Genomic DNA, 24,181 nt, shown 5'->3' on the forward strand with positions numbered 1-24,181 from the left:
TGTGAGTGCTCATGATTTCATACATGTATTGCACAATTACAATTCACACCTTTAGGAGTTAAATGACTGAGTGCACCTTTAAATACCATTTTACTTTCATTAAGAAAACTGGACATCTTTACATTCCTCCAGCCACAATGTAACGTTTAGAAAACTTTTTAAGAACATCAATTTGTGAAGTGGGAGAACCATGAAATATAGCCTAACCATGAAAATATGGTAAATATGGTACCATGGTATTACCTAACAAGGAACGTTCCAACAGCTTTGGCTAATGTTATGTGAAGGTTAGGAACAAACAATGTTAAAATAACATTAATGGAACATCCTTATGATGTTATTCATGTTCTCCCAATGTTAGGAGAACGTTCTCAGTGCAACCTTGTTTGTACATGCGCTGAAAAAGGTAGTAACCTGCATTTGTTACCACAAGGATCTATTTCTACTTGATTTTTAATCCATTAAAATAACTTTCATTGATGTAACTTGTATTGTTCGGATTAATGAACAATTTGTTACATTTAATAAAACCAGTTCATTTAGATCTTAGCACATCCAGCACTTTGTTTAGGTTACATCGCAAAACATTTTTACAGTATGCTTTAAAATAGATTTCTTAAAAACTTTTTTTTTAAAAGTGAGGTTAACGTGTTTTTTAACGTTTTTCTATTTTTCAGGATGTTTTGCTAACCTTTAAATAATGTTTTAATCATGATAAGAAAACTACATTTTCGCATTTCTACAACAACAGTGTAACGTTTGGAAAACGTTTTAAGAACATACATTTGTTAGCTGGGTGGAAAATATCATAGTACTTGAATAAGATCGTGGCATATATCGAATTACCATAGTATTACCATGTTTTTTGGACATGTACCATAGTAATGCCAGTGTATTCTTGTAAGTACCTCCCACCTAACAATAAATGTTCCAACAATATGGGCAAACGTTATGTAAAGGTTAGGAACAACATTTTTTAAAATAGCTTAAATGGAACATTCTTAACTCTGTAAAGCCTGACAATGAAAGAATTGTCAGAAAATGCAATTTTTTATTTATTTATTTATTTATTTATATATTTTTTTTTTATTTATTTTTTTTTACATTAAACAGTTTTTAGTACCATTAGACAAACTATAAAAATAATTTTTTTTTCTTCTGTATCATATTTGGTACATTAGGCTTTAAAGGTCATTTTCGTCCTGAGGCCCAGCGATTCATTTGTGTGCAGGACATTTGTTATGTAAGTTTTTCTACAGTGGTAAATCTTGGGGTATTATCAGAGGACTGCCTGGGCTTTTCAGAGATACCAAATGTTTGAGAGTTTGGCCATGACAACTTCCTCTACTTGCTCTATAAATATGGACTGAAATGTATCACAGTTCAAATACAATATGAATAAAATATTTTTTCAATAAACAATTTTTATCATATGATCTTTTTTCGCTGGGTCTCATGAACTTATGGTAAGATGACATCATAATAGCTTGTAATGTAATGTAATGTAATGAGATCTTTATAATGACAGAGCCGGCTGCAGATATGAAAATACACAGAGTTCACACTTTAAATATGTCTTAGAAAAAGTAAATGTCAGAATTATGTCAAAAGTGATGTTTTTTGTGGTGGGCATGAATGTAATGTAATGGTAGATTGAGAGATAAACCTCAAAAGTCTGTTAAATTATATTTGATACGTGGATTTCAAAGGAGCTTTTTCAATAAAATAATATACAACATTTTAACCAAGCACAAGTTGCTTATATTCAGCAAATACTCATATATAATTGAATTACTGTCACATAACAATATAATTATTACTGTCACTTTTAAAAGCGGACATTTTTGGAAAAAATGTTAAAATATTTTTCCATCAAGAAATGGTCGGAAACGTCCACCAGGTGGCAGCAGACATCTAGTACATTGCAGTTTTAGCTAACGTTATTTTAAGGTTAGGAACAATGTTAAAATAATGTTAATGGAACATCTTTATAACTTTATTTATATTCAATAAAAGTTTCGGCAAGGTTAGGAGAAAATGTTCTTATTGCAGCATTGTGCGTACACCTTTTTTAAAAATAGATTTCTTTAAATTTTTAGAGACTGAAAACTTCATGTTGGAAAATTACATTTTAAGGAATTTTTCACATTGTAAGGAATGTCATGCTAATGTTTAAATTATGTTCTAATGTTCTACTTTTAGAAAACTGGACCTTTTCAGATCCCCACAACCACAATGTAACGTTTGTAAAATATTTTAAGAAAATGTTTTGATCAGTAAGAGAACTATGAAAATATAATAAGACTTGAATAAGGTAATCATTCAGTACCATGGTATATATAAAAATACCATCATATTACCATGTGTTTTTTGTGTGTGTGTGTGTGTGTGTTTTTTCTGGACATGTACCATGTTAATGCAATTGTGTAGAAATACCTGTGAGCAGTATGTAAATATCATGGTATTATATCCACTGTACTTCTGTACAGGGCTATATAACTTTACACACACACATACACACATACACATCGGGGTAATGAGATTTAGCACTTCTACAATAATCACTGACTGAGCCGCTCTGACTTAATCAGTTATGTTTTTCTTCCAGTCTCTTGGTCGACGTTTCCTCTAGGTCAGCCAAATGAACTTAAATCCCACTGACCTGCTTTAAAGATCAACTTCAACCACAAATATCTTACACAATCAAAGCTGAGAAGCACAAACACTCACAACAACATAGAGTGACTTAACTAATTAATCAGCCAGCAGCAGTCATGATTTTTAAAGGAATATTTTGGGTTCAATACAAGTTAAGCTCAATCGACAGCATCTGTGGCATAATATTGATTACCACAAAAATTAAGTTTGACTTGCCCCTCCTTTTCTTAAAAAAAGCAAAAGTCGCGGTTCCAGTGAGACACTTACAATGGAAGTCAATGGGGTCAAACATTAAAATACTCACTGTTTCAAAAGTATAGCCACAATATATGTGTTAAAACATGATTTTAATGCGATAAAATCGCTTACCAACCCTTTCTGTGTAAAGTTACAGCCAATTTTACAACTTCATTGCCATGATGGTGTAATGTTAACAAACCCTAAAACCCTAAAATGACTAAAAATGACAATTTAAACAACTTTACAGCTCATATAATACACAAGTTTTAACAGAAGAATTAAAGTGATTTTATAAATTTATAAGCGTCACATTTCTGCCTTTAAACCCTCCAAAAATTGGCCCCATTGACTTCCATTGTAAGTGTCTCACTGTAACTTCCATTTTTTTTGCATTTTATAAAGAAAAGGACGGACAAGTCGAAATACATTTTTGTGGTAATCAACATTATGCCACAAATGCTGTCGATTGAGCTTTACTTGTATTGAACCCGAAATATTTTTTTAAGAAATGTTACAATGGTAGTCTATGGGGTATTAAAACAGATATGTGAAGCTTGTATTTTTGTGCTTTTGTTAAAGTGTATGGAATCTGTAATGAAAAACATTTGTTATTTTATTTGTTTAAGTGTCTAGGTGTCTTACTAATGTAAACAGATTAGAATCATGTATTCCTGATAGTCGTGTAATAAAGCCTGATAATTATTTCACATGTGCACAAGTATATTAGTGGTGCAGACCTTGATGTGTTCCTCGAGCTGGGCCTGGTGCTGTCTCAGGAGGTTCTGGTGTTGTTTCTGGAACTCAGAGATGAGTAGCTGTTTCTGGATCTGCTGCTGTCTCTGGATCAGAAGCAGCTCGCGCTGTAACTGCTTCTCCCATTCGTCAGAGTCACAATCCCAGTCCGACATACTGACCTCAGACCTGCCCACTGCAGACAACACCTCTGAACCTGACAGAAAGAAAGCAAACACAGTTATCTAAAAGGTGCCAAAGCAGACTTTATGGAATAAAGTTACATTTGAGAGTAAAAGTCGAGAGGTTAGAGGCAGTGTTGTGGTGTATCTAACTAAAAGTAACGATGCTACTAACTTAGCTACATTTTCTGTAGTGGAATTAGTGAAGCTTTTCCAGGAACAAGCTACTTTTTACAGCAAGTAGCGGTGCAGCTACTTCTCAAATGTCCTCTATTTCTCTCAAGTAGCGTTAGGAATTTCAAATAATTTTATTTAACTGGTTAGTTAGTTTGGACAGTTCAGTTTGATGCCCTTTAAGAGAAAACTGATATTCGTAATTTTAACAGTAAAAGAATGTAAAAAAAATTTTTAATTGATTAACGGGCAGTTAAATGAACATATATGGTTAAAAATATATATATAATATATTAAATAAGACAATACAAGTCATTTTACGCTAAAATATTGTTAAATAAAAAAATAAAATGGTTGAAAAATAATACCGTAAATTTAACGTAATTTTTTACAGCGTATAGAAGATGTTCATTTCCGCTAATGTCCGCTATAGTTCCCCTTGTGGCGACACTGGGAATGCAATGCGCCATTATGAAATACGTTGTGATGCATGAAATTGAGCTTGTAGCTAGAAGTAGCTGCGTATACTTGCGTATGTTTCAAGCCAAAGACTGCGAGAGTGGGTATGAAAATGTCACTGAATATTGTATAAATCCCATTTTTGCTTTTGCTTGCCTTTTGCCAGTGCATTTCCTTGTATCTGGCCAAATCAAGAAAAATCTCCCGCGCTGCACTGCTCACACACCGATAGCAAAGTGTTGAGTTCAGTCCATGTGTGCACTGTATGTGGCCGTGCTGAAGAAATTAAGGATTGCAGTGTTAGCTGCATGAAAAAGACAATTTAAAGCCCTTCTTTAGGTCTTTAAATAAACTCCAGGGCAATTATGGGTGTAATCTGCAGGGAGGGTCTTTTTATGGGATCTACTTCAATTACCTCGAGCATAAACACAGAGGTATTTCAACACCCTGCCGTTCAAGACCAAATCTTATTTAAGTGCAATCTAAAGTGAGACTGCATGTGACTGTCACATTTGAGATGCAGTTAAAGTATTTTTACACAACAAAACAGCAGAAAAAGGAAAGTGGTTTGGAGTGGGTATATATGTTGTGTGTGTGCGAGAGAATGACTTGGCCTTGTGCCCTAAAAAGTGGTGCTGTAAAACTAACTCGTAAACATGCCCTTAATCTATAGCCCAAAACAAACTGTGTGCACTAATAAACCTATTTGTATGTTGTTTTCCTTATGCATTCTTTAGGAAGATCACACACAACCACAGGAAAGAAAAATCCCCAGTGAGATCTCGTTAAAATCTTAATTGTTTCTCCTAGCAGCAATGAGATTGAAGGAATATTCCGGGTTCAATACAAGTTAAGCTCAATCGACAGCATTCGTGGCATAATGTTGATTACCACAAAAAACAATTTTGCCTTATCCGTCCTTTCCTTTAAAAAAAAACAAAAAAAGCTAAAATCGAGGTTACAGTGAGACACTTACAATGGAAGTCAATGGCGCCAATTTTTGGAGGGTTTAAAGGCAGAAATGTGACGCTTATAATTGTATAAAAGCACTTATATTAATTCTTCATGTATTATTTGAGCTGTAAAGTTGTTAAATCGTTGTTTTTACAGTCGTGTTGGGGTTCTACAGTTTACAGCGTTGCGTCATCATGGCATAGAAGTTGTCAAATTGGCTATAACTTTACACAGAAAAGGTTTATAATGGATTTTAACACGTTAAAATCATGTTAACACATATATTGTTTACGTCTTGTGGCTATACTTTTGTAACAGTGAGTATTTTAACCTCCTGAGACCTCTGCGTGACTGCTGTGTGCTTTTTCCATTCCCCTTTTTGATTTGTAACTAGTAGCCCCTAAGAAACATGAAAAAACATTAATTAATTTTTTTTAGACCAAATAGTTTTCCTAAAAATTGATGTCCACATATGTGGACAGCGGGACTAAGTTGTGAAATTTTAAATAATATCAAGATATAGAAAGTCTGATTTTTTTCATCAAATTGTTTATGTTTGCAGGAGTGTTGATTATTCATGTTTTTGAGACGTTACAGACATTACATCAGAAATTAGCATAATTAATTATTATTCAAATTAATGGCCAGCATCATCCAATCACTGCCAACCATGTTCAAATAAAATGATACATTATAAATTCTGAATCTATGTACTGATTATCATTGTCTCATGTCTGTCAAACATGTTGAGTGATCCAAACATCATCTGCAGCCTGAAACTGAACTTTTGATCAGATTTTAGGAGTGAATGCACTTAACTGCATAGAGAGCTATAGGATGCTCCCTTGCTCCCTATTTAGTGAATGACTTAACCTCCAGTGTGCTGTCTGTCTGCACTGGTCTCAGAACAGTTAGAAATGCATCTGAATGCCATATAAAGCCTCTGAAAGCAACATTTTCCAGTTTTTGGATGCATCCATTTATTCTCAATGTGATAATGCACAGTGAATATATTGGATATTTTAACTGAAAATGAGCCTATAGTCCACGAATGTGGTCATTGTGTTTAACAGCGTGCCGTTTCATGATAAATCTGTCAGATTTTAAAAATAGCACATCGGATGAAACTAGAGACTCTAATCTTTTGACTCAAACAGGTTTCAGTGTAAAAGCTTAATTAGTTTTCTTACCAGATGTAGTTTTGTTGGCGTTTCTCCCAAAGGCAAACACTGCTGTGATCGGCACCCTGTTTTTTTTGTCACATGACACGGTGCAGCAAAAGTTTAACCCTTTAATGACAGCTTAGAATCTCCTGAACTGAGATCAGTCAGTTTAAATGAAATGAAATTATGCGTTGCGTATAGCGAAGCCAAAACGTGATGTCCACGGGGTCTCATTTGGTTAATGTTTACAGATTGGCCCCGTTCACTTCCACTGTAAGTGCCTCACTTTAACACTTTTCTTCTTTGAAGAAAAGGACGGACGAGTCGAAATACATTTTTGTTTTAATCAACATTATGCCACAAATGCTGTTGACTGAGCTTAACTTGTACTGAACCCAGAATATTCCTTTAATTGGAAAACAAATGAGGACTTGAAGCCTGAAGTCTCCTGCTTAGAACGTGTTTTCTTCTGAAGTTTCAGAAGACATCTCAACAGTGTCTTAAACTATACTTACAATTTGCCAAGATACCAAAGTCTGCATCAAAAGTGAGAGATAAGAACTGAAACATTTCTCAAGACCAGAATATCTGACCTATGCAAGCCACATTAATTTTATAACTCTATACTGTTACTGTCAAAATATTTTCAGTCTCATTGGTCACATTTTTTTTCTCCTAAGGAATGTTCTGGGAAACACTGAGACAGTGTTGATACTTAATTGCAACATAACTGAGAATTCCAACTCTCCTAAGCTATGAAATAGCAACCTCTGAGCAATAAAAGCTTCGTCTGAGGTAATATACACACAGTTATTCGTTGATGCCACTTCTGGTGTAACTATGTAACAGTTGCATCTGACTCTAAATATCAGTATCACGTCGCCCGCAAGCGTTGAAATAAAAACAGTTGTGTTGTGAAACCATCTCTCGCCACAGAGACTCCATTGGGCCCCTTGCCCAGAATACACCGGCCACAAAAATCACAGACCACCAAAACTGAACCACAACACCGTCCAGAGGTGTCATTTAACACCAAAAATACCTCCGCATGTGTTCTGATCGCAATAAAATAGTCGAGACACTCATGAGTCTTTCTATGGCTTCATATTCTGTTCGAAAACCTCTCAATGATTGTGTCTACTGAGATTAGCCGCTGTTATTCAAGAAAAACTGCTAAACAAGTGTACATTATAAATAAAGCCTTCCGGTATGTACTTGTGTGAGGAGTTAACTCAGACGGAATGATAACCGGGGCTAATCTTAGCCTCCTAATGCCTTAAGCCCGAAATACAGCGGCTAAGAATAGATGAGCTTGAAGTCAAGAGGCCAGAACATTCAACATGCATCCGCGGGCATTAACGGGGTGCAGGGGCACTGAGGGGTAAATAACTGCCCTCTCATGCTATAACTAAAGCAGACTGCCACGCACAAAAACCCTTGAGAACGACCAAACATGTTTCTCGTTGCTTTTTCTAAAAAAAATCAAATCAAGCATGAAGTCAACCTACATTCACCTGCTACACATTTTGCGACAGTTAGGGTTGCCAACTGACCCGTATATGCCAAAATCACAACATCCCATCCGAGACGCCCATTGTCTCGGGTTTTAACCCTGACATGCCAAAATGTGCAGAATTTTGTAAAATGTGATGATTCACATTGGCATATTTTTGTAAAACACAAAACTCCTAAAAAGAAATACATTCAAATCAGTTTACAAACTATTTACGTGTATCTATTTAGGAGAAACCTAAAAAGAGAATGACTTTACATTTTACGACAGTTTACATATGAATCATTTTATAAACAATTTGCACAGACATTCTTTTTAATTTATTTCTCCTTTAGAGCGCAAAACTATTAATGTGTAAAATCCAGAATGCGCAAAATTTTGTGAAATGTGACGATTTACATCGGTAAATTATCATAAAAAAGATGAAACTCTTTAAAATAAATACGTTTAAAAGGGTTTACGAACAATTTACACATTAGTTAAATTAGTTCAAATGTATTTCTTTTCAGAAACATAAAAAGAGAATGATTTACATTTTGCAACAATTTGCATATACTGTAAATGATTTATAAACTCTTCGCACAAACATTTGTTTGAATTTATTTCTCCTTTAGAGAACTGTATGCAAAGAAAAAGGTTTTGTAAAAATCTTTGCGTTATTGCGTAAATTTCAAGATTTGCTAAATTTAGCGTAATGTGAGAATTTACATCTGAAAATGTTCGTAAAAAGCTAATCTCTTCAAGGGAAAAATTCAAAAAAATTTCTTTTTGAAAATAGTGTGTTATAGATTAGAGGTCGACCGAAAGTGGATTTTGCCGATAACGATAACTAAGGTGGTGGGAAAGGGCGATAACCCATTAATCGGCCGATAGTTATGACAAAATCCCAATAATAACCAGAAAAAAAATGGTGCAACAATTGGTGCATAACGCAGGACTTTTAAGTATAAACAAGTCTGAATCACACTGGGGACTCTTATTTTAAAATGACGAAATGAAGAAAAATCTATTGGCAACTATCGACACAGATTTTTGCCAATAACCGATTGTTCCAAAAAGCAACAATTGGCACCGATTAACGGTAAAACCGATATATCGATCTACCTCTACTATAAATGCCTATATGGTACCCTGATGGCACACAAGCATCAACCAGATATGTGTGTTTCTTCTCGGTTGTCAAAAAGACATTCAGGAGATATCTTTAAAACATTTATGATTAAGAATGTTTGTAAATTGGGGGTCTGAGTAGCTCAGCGAGTAAAGACGCTGACCCCTGGAGTCGCAAGTTCAAATCCAGGGCGTGCTGAGTGACTCCAGCCAGGTCTCTTAAGCAACCAAATTGGCCTGGTTGCTAGGGAGGGTAGAGTCACATGGGGTAACCTCCTCGTGGTCACTATAATGTGGTTCGCTCGCGGTGGGGCGCGTGGTGAGTTGTGCGTGGATGCTGCGGAGAATAGCGTGAAGCCTCCACATGCGCTACGTCTCTGTGGTAACGTGCTCAACAAGCCATGTGATAAGATGCATGGATTGACGGTCTCAGACGCAGAGGCAACAGAGATTCGTCCTCCGCCACCCGGATTGAGGCGAATCACTACGCCTTAGACTTAGAGCGCATTGGGAATTGGGCATTCCAAATTGGGGAGAAAAAGGGGAGAAAAAAAATCTGATATTTTTAAGTTGTTCGTCAGATGTTAATCAGAATCCGATGATTTCCAGATTAAATGCTCCAATATCTCAAAGATGTATTTGAGCTATCATAAGGCATACTTTTTCTAGTCGACTTTAGAAGTGTGCATCTGTACATGCTTTTTTTGCTAATTACTCACAGTTCCTTGCCCTACGGAAGAGGATGAGTTTGTTATGTTCTCTTTAAACTTTTACAAGCATACAAAAGTGACCAGGTATGTAACAATGTGATGTAATAATGAATGTGAAGGGAATGAATTTAGCTACATGCTAATGTTTGCATGCTAATGCAAACAGTGTACAACAAAGGGGTTTGTGGTATCAATTCACAATTTTATGTATCACGATAGTATGTCCCAATACTGGTGTCCTGCCTTATTACACACTCTGTAGTGTAGTATGTACTTTCTCATCACCTGCAAAGTACATGCTTGCAGCACCTAGCAAAAACATGCTAAATGGGACACAACCACACACTCTCACTTCTCTTAGGAACTTTCATCTCATTCAGAATGACTCCAGGTATCTCCTGAAGGTCCGTCAGAGAATCACAGGTGATTTTAGAGAAAGACACAAGTGCTTAGCGCTTCACAGAAGAGAGACAGGCTAAAAACAGGAGCCATAATCACATCTCTGAACTGTTGAACCCATAAGTCACACTGTGTTTGACTACTACACTCATAAATGGAAACAATGGCTAAGTTTGGTAAAGCATACTACCATCCTACTCTTACTGTTCCTGTTGTATATACTGTAGTATGTATGCTGTGCACCGAATGCTAGAACACATGGATGACATACTATTTCCCAGAATGTGTAGTATACCACAAAGCACAGAACTGGAAGTTATATTAAGCCTTGATTCATTATTTGATTGGACTGCTAAAAGTCAAGACATTTTTACACAAACTTGTTTTTTATTTCCAAGATAAAAGTGCGCCACTCACTTAAACATGAACTGTGATGAGGTCATATGACAGCAATGTAGCATACTACTTCTCAAAATGCTTATGCATTCTGTTTCACACACTCATTTTAATTTAACAGCAGGCAAAAATGCAAGTGCAAAATAGTCCTCTGTAATGCACGGTCTACTTATGCATTTCAATTGTACGGCAAATTGCCATCAAACTGCATTAAGTAATCTTTAAATAATCTACATTGTCACAAATTAAGCATAAATGTGAAGTATTTACTTCACATCATGCTTAATTCACTATATGAACATTTTTTAAATATTGCTCAGTTAATTTGTTAGAAATTTGTCTTGCAATTGAAATAAACTATTTTTGCTAAAAGTTAGAGTTTTCAATAGCATCTCAAATGTTTCTCATTATATTTCTCAAAGGCTAAAAGATCTGAGCTATACTATCCACAGTAATTTTATACCTCACTATTTATACTGTATGCCAACAATTGTCTAATTTGCATTTATTTGTGTTCCTACAAAGAAGAACCATCTTAGAGGAAGTTAACGCTTCAGTGAAGCATAACTGGAGCTCAATTAAGTCTCCTGAGCTATGAACGAGAAACCTCAGGGACTTCTCCTCACATGTGGTACCTGATTCGTTCATAGTGTCTCGTGTGTCCAGAATTCTCCTCCTCCAGTCTGCAGAGATGCTGGAGTCTGCCTCATAAATGGTCTGAAGCATAACTTGTGTTTCACCTCTCAACAGAGCACTGTCTCCACGCCACAATACCTCTCTCTCAATGTCCAAACTTCCTCTCTTCTGATCTGTCTCTCTCCAGAAAAGCTGTTCTAGTTTCCCGGACCTCTTTTCGTCTCCTCTGGCTTTTCTTCTGGCTGTTCCAGCAGAGTTATATATCAGGTATATAAACAAAGATTGACAATATGAACCGTTTTACTCCCTGTCTGTACAAACAATGCTCTCTCGCTCTGTCTCATGCTCTCTCTGTTACTCTTCCTAACAGCACTGTCTCTCTTACCATGCTCTCTCTCTCTCTCTCTCTCTCTCTCTCTCTCTCTCTCTCTCTCTCTCAGGTGCCAAGAATAGCAGCAGGACCAGCCCAGGACAGAAATAGGCCGGGCCAGACCAGGGGAGTAGAGCAGCGGCCAGACATTTAAAATAGCAACTCAAAAACACAGCTGTCTGCCTTCATCTCTTCCCCGTGCTCGTTCTTTCTCCTTTCATTATCTCTCTCTGAGTGAATCTCACAAAGTGAGCGGGTCATATTTCACCCCAAATCAAAAGAAAAAGCCATGAGAAATGGTATTTCGTATGAAGAAGCCTATTTTAAGGACCATTAAGATTTGAGGACAATTAAGCACATTTCCCACCAAAATTCTCATCTTAAAATATAAAAACTTCATCCTCATTATGTTACTGTTATGTGAAAAAAGAATTTTATTTGACACACAAAGTATTTGAGTAGAGCCTACATTTTAATTTCATATAAAAGAAACAAATTTTCATTGTGTGGAGCCAATGTCCACAACTGAATTAAGTTAAACCAACAAAAAAAAATTTTCAGTGTACAATAAATACTACCATGACTAGAGATGGGAATCGTAAGGAATGTAACGATTTCGGTTCCATAACGATTCCATTCAAAATTCTTATAGAAGCCCACTTTTGAGGAAGAAATATTTGCAACTAAGAATTGCAATTAATACTGTATTTAGGGCCTACTGAATACCATGTAATCATTTCAGATTTTTGCAAAAGATGTGTTTACACACAGACTTTTAAATGAAGATATTTAGTTAATTTGGGTTAGGGCATTATATCATTATTTTTATATAATAACCCTACAACAAAACTCACTATGTGCCTTTTAAACTACACACTGTGAAATGAACATCCAGTCAGTAATAACTCTTGAGTTGGACATGGTGAAATGAATGATTTGCTGTTCAGAAAGTTAATTCACTAAAATGAACTAATAAGAGCTGATAAGAGTCATTCGTTCGGGAGGTAGAAGTGTATGTTTTGCGGTGTAGATTCAAAAGGACCGTCTCATATGAGTCATCCGTTTAGGAATTGGGCTGCACTGTTCGCATTGGCACAGTAGATTCATAAGAACCGACGCATAAGAGTCATTCTTTCGGGAGTCAGATTGGTTGGGCTGTATATTCAGGCCAATTTCTAAGCTACCTTTTCTGAGTAAAGTTTTGGAGAAAGTAGTTTCTTACTCAATTGGAAACATTTTTAGATAACCATGGAATTTTCGAAAAGTTTCAATCTGGTTTTAGATCACGTCATAGTAAGCTAGCAACTCTGTGGTGGTGTAGTGGACTAAAGCACTGAACTGGTAAGTAAAAGGTTGTTGGTTCAATCCCCACAACCACCACCATTGTGTCCTTGAGCAAGGCACTTAACTCCAGGTTGCTCCAGGGGGATTGTCCTTGTAATAAGGGCACTGTAAGTTGCTTTGGATAGAAGTGTCTGCCAAATGCATAAATGTAAGAGATTTTAATGATCTTCTCTTAACTGTTGATTCAGGGAACTCTGCTATCCTGGTGCTTTTAGATTTGACTGCTGCATTTGACAAGGAAATAAAGGTACTGTCCTAGAGTGGTTTTTATCTGACAGATAGGAGTTTCTCGGTTCATTTGGCCGATTATTCTTCGACTACAGCCCCACTTACTTGAGGGGTTCCCTAAGGCTCCATTTTGGGCCCTGTTCTGTTTTCATTGTATATGTTGTCATTGGGACTGTCTCTAGATTATGTAAAATTCATTTTCATTGTTTTGCTGATGATATACAAATCTATTTGCCTATAAAAATAAAAAGCGAAGAGTCAATGCAGCCCTTGCTGGATTGCGTAAAAGATATTAAAACCTGGATGGATTTGAACTTTCTGAATCTGAATGAAAGTAAGACTGAGATCGTTATTTTTGGACATCCGGGTCTTTTGGATGATACTGATGGGACTCTTGGCCCTTTGGCTTCATATAGTCGATCTGTTGTGAGTCATTTTTGACAGCTGTTTTGTCAAAATTTGATAAACAGATCAGCTCAGTTGTCAAAACTAGCTTCTTTCAGTTAAGGCTTTTAGCCAAGGTAAAGGCCCATCTCTCTCCCAATGACTTTGAAAAGGTTATTCGTGCATTTATTACCTCTCGTTTAGACTACTGCAATTCTTTGTATGTGGGTATAGACCAGTCGTCTCTCCATCATCTGCAGCTGGTACAAAATGTGGCTGCTCGTCTTCTAACAGGGAAAAAAAAGCATGATAACATAACACTAAGTCTAGCCTCTGACACTGGCTTCCTGTCCGTTTTAGGATTGATTTTAAGATTTTATTGCTTGCCTTTAAGGTTTTAAATGGCTTAGCACCACCTTATTTAGCAGATCTCTTGCATCATCATACCCCGGTTAGAGCACTGAGGTCGAACAACCTGATGCTCTTGGATGTTCTGAGATCCAGGCTCAAAAACAGAGGCGATCGAGCCTTTGCGGTGGCTGCTCCTAATCTATGGAACAGCTTACCTTTCCATATAAGGACTGCTCAGACTATAGAAATGTTTAAGTCGCTGCTGAAGACCCACCTCTTCGCATTGGCGTTTAACTCGAGTAGAGCTTGACACCCTGACTTCTTACTCTGTGTGTTGTAACTCTATAGCCCTGTCATATTTTTATTGTTTTCTTTTATTTATTTATTTATCGTGTTTAATGAATTCTATGGCTTTGCTTTTCTAATTGTTCAGCAATCTTTGGTTCAAAATAAATTTGACCTTGACCTTGACCTATATTTTGCACTGTAGATTCAAAAGAACCGGCTCATATGAGTCATTCGTTCGGGAATTGGACTACACTGGTCGTGTATTTTGTTACATTGTTCCGTTTGTATAGACAAAAGAATGCTCATTCAAAAACCCTTAACGGAACTTCATAAAAATCATTAGGTTTTGGTATTTTTAAAAATTGGATCTGGTTTTGACATGGTTTTTTCCCAACCCAAACCATGACATACTTTGAAAATTTTATTTTACAGTTTAAATAATATATCTTTTTTTCCACATTAAAATAGCCTACTGGGGGGGGTGGGGGTTGGGGTTTGCCTTACTTCATTGTCCAAAAATAGACTTCATTTCTTTAGTATGCAAACAATTTCTTATTTTATTTCTTATACTATTGGTTTGGGGTTGAAATATGGCCTGTACATGTTTAAGATTTACCACTCTGTCTCTCTCCTTATCTCTCTCGGTACCCTTTGAATCTCTCTCTGTCTCACGTATTCTCCTTCTTTGTCAGAATCTATTGCCTCAAATCCTTTGTGGACAATCTTTCTGTCATTGTCTGTTTTTCTGCTGTTTGATCTTTCTTCTTATCTGTTCACTTGAAATGACTGCAAGAAGCTTTCAGAGAGCAACAGATGAGTCTGTATCATCTTCCGGCTGCTTGTTCTCATCTCCTCGCTCTTACAATCTTCTCTTTACCTCTTTCTCTTGACAGTTTAAGCTCCGTAAATCCATTAGCAGGTTAATTTCAAAGGGAGATTTGGCGACATCCTGTTTTCAAAAGTCTAATCAGTAAATAAACAAAATGAGTTCACTGTCTGCAGAACAAAGATTGAAGTTCATGGACTAAAGAAGTGAAAATACTGGTTTTGATTTTTCAGTAAGACATAAAGTGTTGGATTTACAGTGAGAGTTGGGTGATTTTCTTTGTGATTAATTTCCATTGGGGCATCAAATTTACATAATTAAAATTATGTGACGGAAAGTTATCAAATCCATCCAAGGATGATTTAATTGCTCAGGGGCTTTCATAGCTCATGAGACTTAATGGAGTTTCCAACATGTTTGTTTTATTTAAGTATCAACTTATTACATAGCATACCTCAGAAAATTTGGTCTTGGAAGTATTTGATGAGAAATGCTTATGTTCGTTATTATGTTCCATTTTCACAGAAAAAAAGGACTGTACATTGTAAAAGTGCATGTCTGTTAAAAGTTAATTTCGTACTCTTTTAGGAATACACAAGCATATAGATGACCTCAGCGCTAACAGACATGGACTAAAAGCCACAAAACTCTAAACTACCCTGTGGGGAAAACACCTGACAATCGGCCAGTGTTGAAAGAAAAATAGGATACAAAACAGCGGCTATTGACGTGGAAAACCCTCGGGACTGCAGAATGAATTAGGAAATGGAGGAAATCTTTTTGTAATCCAGAAACAGCACAATTCCCAGGAGAGAGACATTCCTAATGTCTGACAGAGATGTAGTTCCTCTGTGGCCGCAAATGGCATCACAACTTTTTTTCCCCCAAGCAGTTTTTAGTGTTTGCAAAGGCAAGCATCACTATTACTAGACTAGAACAGAACTCTAAGACTAGTATATAATGGAGACTTGGGGATGGGATTTTTTGACTAAGCAACCACCCAGAAAACCTTAGCAACCACATAGTAAAGTCCTAGCAACCACCCAAAACACCCTATCAACTGCATAGTAACACCCTAGCAAACACCCAGAACACCTTAGGAACCATATAGTAATGCCCTAACAACCAGAAAGAACACCCTAGCAACCACATAGCAACCACCCAAAATACCCTAGCAATCATTCAAAACATGAAAGTAACTGCATAGTAATGCCCCAACATCCACCCGGAATACCATATTAACAATATAGCAAACACCCAGAACATCAAAGCAACCACCCTGAACACCCTAGAAACCACCTAAAAACAACCCAGAACATTCTTACAACCACATAGTAATGCCCTGGCAACTGCCAGCCACAACCCAAAACACCATAGAAACCACCCAAAACACCCAAACTGCGCATAGTAGCGCCATTGCAACCACCTAGCAAACACCCAGAACTTCCAAGCAAACAACAAGAACATCCTTACAACCACATAGTAATGCCCTACCAACCACCCAGAACAGACTAGCAACCGTCTAGCAACCACTCAAAATACCCTTGCAACCACTAAAAAAATAACCTAGCAACCACCCAAAAACCCAAGAAATCGCATAGTAATGCCCTAGCAACAAAAAACACCCTAGCAACCACCCAGAACATCCTAGCAACTGAATAGTAACGCCCCAGAAACCACACAAAACACCCTAGCAACCACCTAGAAACTGCCAAGAACATCCTTGCAACCACATAGTAACACTCTAGCAACCACCAAGTACACCCTAGTAACCACCAAAAACACCTAATCATCCACAAAATAACCACCCAGAACATCCAACAACTGCATAGTAATGCCCTAGCAACCACCCAGAATACCCTAGCAAATACCCAGAATACCCTAGCAAACACCCAGAACACCTTAGCAAGTTAGCAACCACCCAGAAAACCCTAGCAACCACCTATCAACCACCCAAAATACCCCAGCAACCACTCAAAATACCAAAGCAACCACATAGTAACACCCTAACAACCACCCAGAATACCACAGCAACAACCTAGCAACCACCCTGAACACCCTAACAACCACCAAGAACACCCTAGCAACCACCTAGAAACCACCCAAAATACCCTTGCAACCATGCAAAATACCCTAGCCACCACCCAAAACACCAAAGAAACCACATAGTAATACTAGTAACAACCAGAATACCCTAGCAACCACCCATAACATCCTAGCAACTGAATAGTAACACCCCAGTAACCACTCAGAACATCCTAAAAGCCAGCCAAAACATCCTAGCAACCACCCAGAACACCCTAGCAACCACCTAGAAACCACCCAGAACATCCTTGCAACCACATAGTAACACTCTAGCAACCATCAAGAACACCCTAGTAACCACCAAAAACACCCAAGCATCTGCATAGTAACCACCCAGATCACCTAAGCAACCACCCAGAACATCCTAGCAACCACATAATAATGCCCTGTCAACCACCCAGACCACCCTAGCAACCACCCAGAATACCCTAACAACCACCAAGAACAACTTTGCAACCACCAAGAATAGCCTATCAAACACCTAGAAACCACACAGAACATCCTTACAACCACATAGTGACACCCTACCAACCACCCAGAGCATCCTGGCAACCGTATCACCCTAGTGACCACCAAAAACACCCAAGCATCCACATAGTAACCACCCAGATCACCCGAGCAACCACCCAGAACACCTTAGCAACTGCATAGTAATGACCTAACCACACAGAAAACCCTAGCAACCACCTAGAAATTACCAAAACATCCTTTCAACCACATAGTAAGGACCTAGCATCCGGCTAGCAACCACGAAGAACACCCTATCAACTACCCATAGCACCCAAGCAAACACAAAGAATACCCTAACTACCACCTAGAAACCACCCAGAACCTCCTTACAACCACATAGTAACGCCCTACCACCAAGGACAGACTAGCAACCGCCTAGCAACCACCCAAAATACCCTATCAACCACCCAAATCACCCAAGAAACTGCATAGTAATGCCCTAGCAACAACCAGAACACTCTAGCAACAACCCAGAACATCCTAGCAACTGAATAATAATGCCCCAGCAACCACCCTGAACACCCTAATAGCCACCCAAAGCATCCTAGCAACCACCTAGAACATCCTTGCAACCACATAGCAACACTCTAGCAACCTAGAGTGACAAAAAAAACCTAGAACATTCTAGCAAGCGCATAGTAATGCCCTAGCAACCACCCAGAATACCCTAACTACCACCTAGAAGCCACCCAAAACATCCTTTCAATCACATAGTAACGCCCTAGCATCTGCCTAGCAACCATAAAGAACACCCTTGCAAAACTCTAAAGACAACTTAGAACACCTAAGCAACCATAGTAATATTGTTGCAGTCACCCACAACACACAGCTTTGTGGCATCGAGTTTTGCATGGGAAAGCACTGCTCACATTTTCTTCAGAAAATGACAAAATCTACTCAGTAAATACAGTATATGAAATATGAAATACAGCACTGAGTGCTGGCAATGAGGCTTGGATCATACACACACACGCACACACACACACACACACATTCAGACACATACCTTTAGCTTTCCTGGTCTTCCTCTGTAGACAAAACAAAGGCAGTGTTGTACACAGGTCATCTACACAAGTCAGTGGCAGAGAAACAGGCACTCCCAAGGTAAAAGGGGACAGATAAAAAATAATCATGACAACAAAACAAAGCCTGTTCTATCTATAAAGACCATACACTCTTTCTATCTGGCTGTGTTTGGAATGAAATGCTGGGGTACTGCTTACTGCATACTGTACAGTGTGTACTGTATCCTGTCTAGGGCCATAAACATACTCTCTTCGCAAGTATGTAAACACAGATCATGTGAAAAAAGATATTGATTCTAGTTCATTCGTCACACTGAAAATGGAAGGTCAGGTCCAGCATATTGAGGGATGCGGTAATTGTATACTGCACATCTTAAGAAATTAAGTAGGTCATTCACAGCGTACATACCGCAAAAGTAGTACTACAGTATGGAAACATGAGCTATAAGGAGGATGCACACACATGGAAACAGGTTTGAACACTCATGCAACAGCTCCTTCTTGAGGCTAGATGACAAAAGTACATGGCAGTTAGAGATGGTTAGACATGACACATCCCAAGTATGAGTGTATATACGTGATTTTTTTTTTTTGTGAGTGTGCGTCTGTGTGTGTTCATGTGTAACTGTTTGTGAGTAGAACTACTTTTGTTTGTGTAATAATAATATTGCAATAATCCTGTATATTTCTAATATTCCTTGTACGATCCGTGCATGATCACTGCATAATTTCATGGAGAATCTCTCTGCATTTGTGTGTTGAAAGCGCCTCCTCTGTGCCACCTGTCAGTTGGACGTCCATCTGTCTCCATAAACCAGCCAGAAACATGTCCAGAACGTGGTCTGCTGCGGGCGGACACCAGACGAGGCTAAATATACATCACTGCTGTCACATCACCTTTACCTGCGGCCTGAAAACAGCCCCTACAGTGCAGTTAAGTGTGTGTGTGTGTGTGCGTGGCGTGCAATGGATAGGTCAAAAGGTCATGCCATAGTAAGTAGTGGAGAGGTACCTGAGTCCTGCGACAAGCTCATTGTGGGGTTGCGTTCAGTCAGTGATGTGTGTCGACTGCGTCTTCAAATGCACTAGCAGCATAAGTCCTTTAACAGAGAGAAGAACATTTCAGTTGAAACACACACAAATACACTGAGCTTCATTACCCCAACCCTTAGAGATGCAAAATAGGGGGTCTGGGTAGCATAGTGAGTAAAGACGCTGACTATCACACCTGGAGTCATAAGTTTAAATACAGGGTGTGCTGAGTGACTCCAGCCAGGCTTCCTAAGCAACCAATTGGCCTGATTGCTATGGTGGGTAGAGTCACATTGGGTTAAACTCCTCGTGGTCGCTATAATGTGTGGTTCTCACTCTCGGTGGGGGCACGGAGAATAGCGTGAAGCCTCCACATGCGCTAGGTCTCCGCGGTAACACGCTCAACAAGCCACATGATAAGATGCGCGGATTGACGGTCTCAGACGCAGAGACAACTGAGATTCGTCCTCCGCCACCCGGACTGAGGAGAGTCACTACACCACCACGAGGACTTAGAGCACATTGGGAATTGGGCATTCCAAATTGGGGAGAAAATGAAAAAAAAAAAAAAAGAGATACAAAATAAACAGATATTCCAATATCATCTTATTTTTGTAATACCTGTTGGGTAAACAAGTGAACACTATAAACCACACTGGCATACATTAAGACAAAAGTTTACTATATAATTAAGGTAGATTTTAGCGTTTCTGAACTGGCCCCATTCACTTCTATTGTAAGTGCTGTACTGTAACTGCAATTATTTTTTTTTTTTTTTTAAATAATCGAGGGATGAGTCTAAATAATTTTTTGTGGTAATCAACATTATGCCACAAATGCTGTCGATTGAGCTTAACTTGTATTGAACCAAGTTCCATTGTGACAACTTACCTCATATAGTGTGACTCTGTGACAATGTGTGCAAACTCTGTGGGGGACGTTATATCACGAAAATGTTTACACTTAAAACGTAAAAGTCTCCATATACATCAGTCAGGCATATGAGGTATCATTTGAAAGGTTAGAATCTGAACTTTCCAGCAATTCTGCATTTATGTTACGTAAAATAACAAAATAAGCCTCAAAACAGTCGCATTGAAAATTAGCGCCCCCTAGAGGTAATGGGGTAGAAATATTTATATGAAAATAAAAGTCCTTCACATAGCACATAAATGGACAAGTCATATATCAAATGAAAGCTCTCATTCTCAGGAATGTGACTGTACAGTTTATTTTGTTGCACTAATACCACAGTTCAAAAGATTTTCAAAAGAATCACAAAGTGAAATATGATTTCTGTAAGTCATCAAATACAAACGTCTCTTTTATTCTCATATATATATATATATATATATATATATATATATATATATATATATATATATATATATATATATATATATATATTTATTTTTTATTTTTTTTTTTTTTGCACCTTTATATCTGCTTTTACCTTAGGGAGTTTTCTAAAAAAAAATAGCCATTTTTACTTGTCTGTGAGCTTGCTTGGCCGAATAATCCAATGTTATATCTTAGATGTCCAGAACAAAATATGCCATCCAGCAGGAAAAGTATGCAAAATAAATCAACAGAAAATATGTTTTCGACTATTGATGATAAAATGTTATACATCATCACAAAAAGGAGGATCTCAGCTTTTATAATGACTAAATATTGAGCTTCTTGTCCACTCAGAGGCCGAGATATTCAATGAAACGAGGGTGGTGCTTGAACTGAAAATTAGACTGAATGTCTATGGACGAGCACATCTGTGGCTAAAATGCGTTAGAGCGCCACCTACATTTCAGATCTGTATATTGTGATGGAATATGATAGAGAAAAAAAAAATTTCTAGTGCTTACTGCCACCTAGTGGAATCAAATGAGACTTTTCAAAGTGAGATGGAGTGAACAGAACCAGAATTACATGTTTACAAAGTTAGAAAAAAAAAAAACATTTATCATAAGATTATAAACAAATGCAATATTGTTTATGAATAATTGGAGTCTCTTTTTTTATATGGGGGGGGGGGGGGGGGGTTCTCCGAAAAATTATACTTTTTGCAATTTGTCCAGGATTTGTTAATGGTGAGCTTTTACATTTGAGTGTGAAAAATTGTGGGCGGCAGTCCAAAAATGCACCAGAGTTTGAACTGTCTTTCTTTTCCTGCGCAATAAAGGTGGAAATGTTCTAAATTTGTTTTTTAGTCAAGACTTCAAGGAATATGGTTATACAGAAATCGACTGAAAAAAAAAAAATCTTCCAAAGAAATATTCACTGGGGTGTGACAACTAGCCCCGGTCTCCCCTATACACATATAATTCCCTTATGCCCAATAATAGCGCCAGATTGTGACACATTCATTGTTATTTATTTTGCTATTTATAGCAGACCTGTTGATGTAGCCTATGAACTTTTTCTGAGGTTGCCATGGATAGGAGCCATAACAATCCACCTGTGCATGCTTCCGACTGTCTCATCTTTATGTAAAAACACACCACTGCATTAAAACAAAGCAGAGATGCACTGAAGGAACAGGTTCTGTGAGGCATCCTCAGTGTGTGTGAGTGTGAGTGTGTGGATGCTGTCAGTTCTATTAATAGCGCAGTGATGTTCCCCCATGCATCCAATGAGGAAAAGATGGTGGTTATACAGTATTCTTTACCTGTTACCAAGGTCTCTAAACCCTTCTATTAGAATAAAACAACAAAACAATTATTAAAATGAAATTACATCTGCATTACAATGAGTATTTTTATAGTACATTATTGATTGCAATGTGTTATTAGACAGATTCTGGTGTTAAAACTGCTCCAAATAATGGCATATGATGGCATGCATGCATGCATAATGCCATGCATAATTTCATATAATTGCATGACCCTAAATAACACAACATATCTATCTATCTATCTATCTATCTATCTATCTATCTATCTATCTATCTATCTATCTATCTATCTATCTATCTGTCGATGAAAACCTTAAAAAAGAAGACTGCACTTACCTGAGAGACTCTGTTAGTATTTCTCTGTTCCTGCTCGTTTGTGTGGTGATATGAAAGAAATGATGGCGATCATACACTCATTCATAAAAATAACTCTCAAGGCTTCAGACGCGCGCGCGCAACAGTCAGTGCACACTTTCTAAAAAATAGCGCATCTCCACAATAGCGAAGAAGATGCACTAGACTAGAATAACAGCGCACTGGTCTATAGGAGGTGTCGGGATTTCTCACATGACATTTACAGTCTGATATTTCTCAAGATGACCAAATGCTGACAGTGTCAGGAACTTGGCTCGAGCAATGCTTTGAGATCGACGTGATTTTACCACATAAAACAGACATGCGGTCTTTCAGCAAAGAAACTTGTGCGCAATTACCTGTTCATTATCTTTCTCAGTTATTAATTTATTAATTATGTATATCCCCACAGAACGTTCCCTAATGTTTCTAACGTTGGTTAGTAGGCAGGGATGGTAGGGACATGTCCCTACCAACTTTCAGAAAATCAGAAATGTCCGGACATTTGGGCAATTTTACCACACATAAAATACTTTATACTATGTTTTTATTTTCATCTGACCAAATATCAAAGTTAGTTAGTGTAATTACTCATGTGTAAATTATTGACATCTTCTGAAGCAATGCATAAAGGCGTTGTCATGTGGCATCTGTACATTTTCTCAGGACTGTTCACGTGATGTCTGGGCGATATGGCTTCAGAAATCATATCTCATGGGGGCCTGGGTAGCTCAGCGAGTATTGACGCTGACTACCACCGCTGGAGTCGCGAGTTCGAATCCAGGGCGTGCTGAGTGACTCCAGACAGGTCTCCTAAGCAAAAATTGTCCCGGTTGCTAGGGAGGGTAGAGTCACATGGGGTAACCTCCTCGTGGTCGTGATTAGTGGTTCTCGCTCTCAATGGGGCGCGTGGGGAGTTGTGCGTGGATGCCGCGGAGAATAGCGTGAAGCCTCCACACGCACTATGTCTCCATGGTAACGCGCTCAACAAGCCACATTGACGGTCTCAGACGCGGAGGCAACTGAGATTCATCCTCCGCCACCCGGATTGAGGCGAGTCACTACGCCACCACAAGGACTTAGGGCGCATTGGGAATTGGGCATTCCAAATTGGGGAGAAAAGGGGAGAAAATCACAAAAAACAAACAAAAAAATTATATCTCGATATTTTTCAGCAAATTGACGATATTCAATATATATCTCGATAATTATGTTTTTGCTCTGAAATACAACAACACTTTTATGCTTTTTTTTAATCAGTGGAACCATCATTTCATCTAAACAGCCACTGTAGCCAAGTAGAATTAATATTTCAAAGGCATTAAATAAAAATCTATTTATAAATGTTGAAGGCATGTTTCCCCCAGTTTTTCACTAAACACAAGGG

At 37.9% G+C, this 24,181-nt stretch overlaps 1 protein-coding gene across 3 annotated transcripts in view; it reads right to left on the minus strand.

Annotated features, from left to right (window-relative positions):
• Positions 1-22,858, minus strand: part of LOC127425234 (histone deacetylase 9-B) — a 48,039-nt gene extending 25,181 nt beyond the window's left edge. The window contains exons 1-3 of one of the 3 annotated variants that reach the window (XM_051670975.1): positions 22,777-22,858; positions 19,750-19,837; positions 3,636-3,847 (exon numbers count right to left, since the gene is read on the minus strand). In XM_051670975.1, the coding sequence (XP_051526935.1) occupies positions 3,636-3,847; positions 19,750-19,771 (234 nt within the window). In that variant the 5' untranslated portion in view covers positions 19,772-19,837; positions 22,777-22,858. Of the gene's footprint in view, positions 1-3,635; positions 3,848-11,325; positions 11,690-18,718; positions 18,856-19,749; positions 19,838-22,776 lie in introns of those variants that run through there. The other 2 variants (XM_051670973.1, XM_051670974.1) reach the window with 2 other exon arrangements.
• Positions 22,859-24,181: the final 1,323 nt, after the last annotated feature.

This window comes from Myxocyprinus asiaticus, chromosome 34 (genome assembly GCF_019703515.2).
Source record: "Myxocyprinus asiaticus isolate MX2 ecotype Aquarium Trade chromosome 34, UBuf_Myxa_2, whole genome shotgun sequence".
NCBI lineage: Eukaryota > Metazoa > Chordata > Actinopteri > Cypriniformes > Catostomidae > Myxocyprinus > Myxocyprinus asiaticus.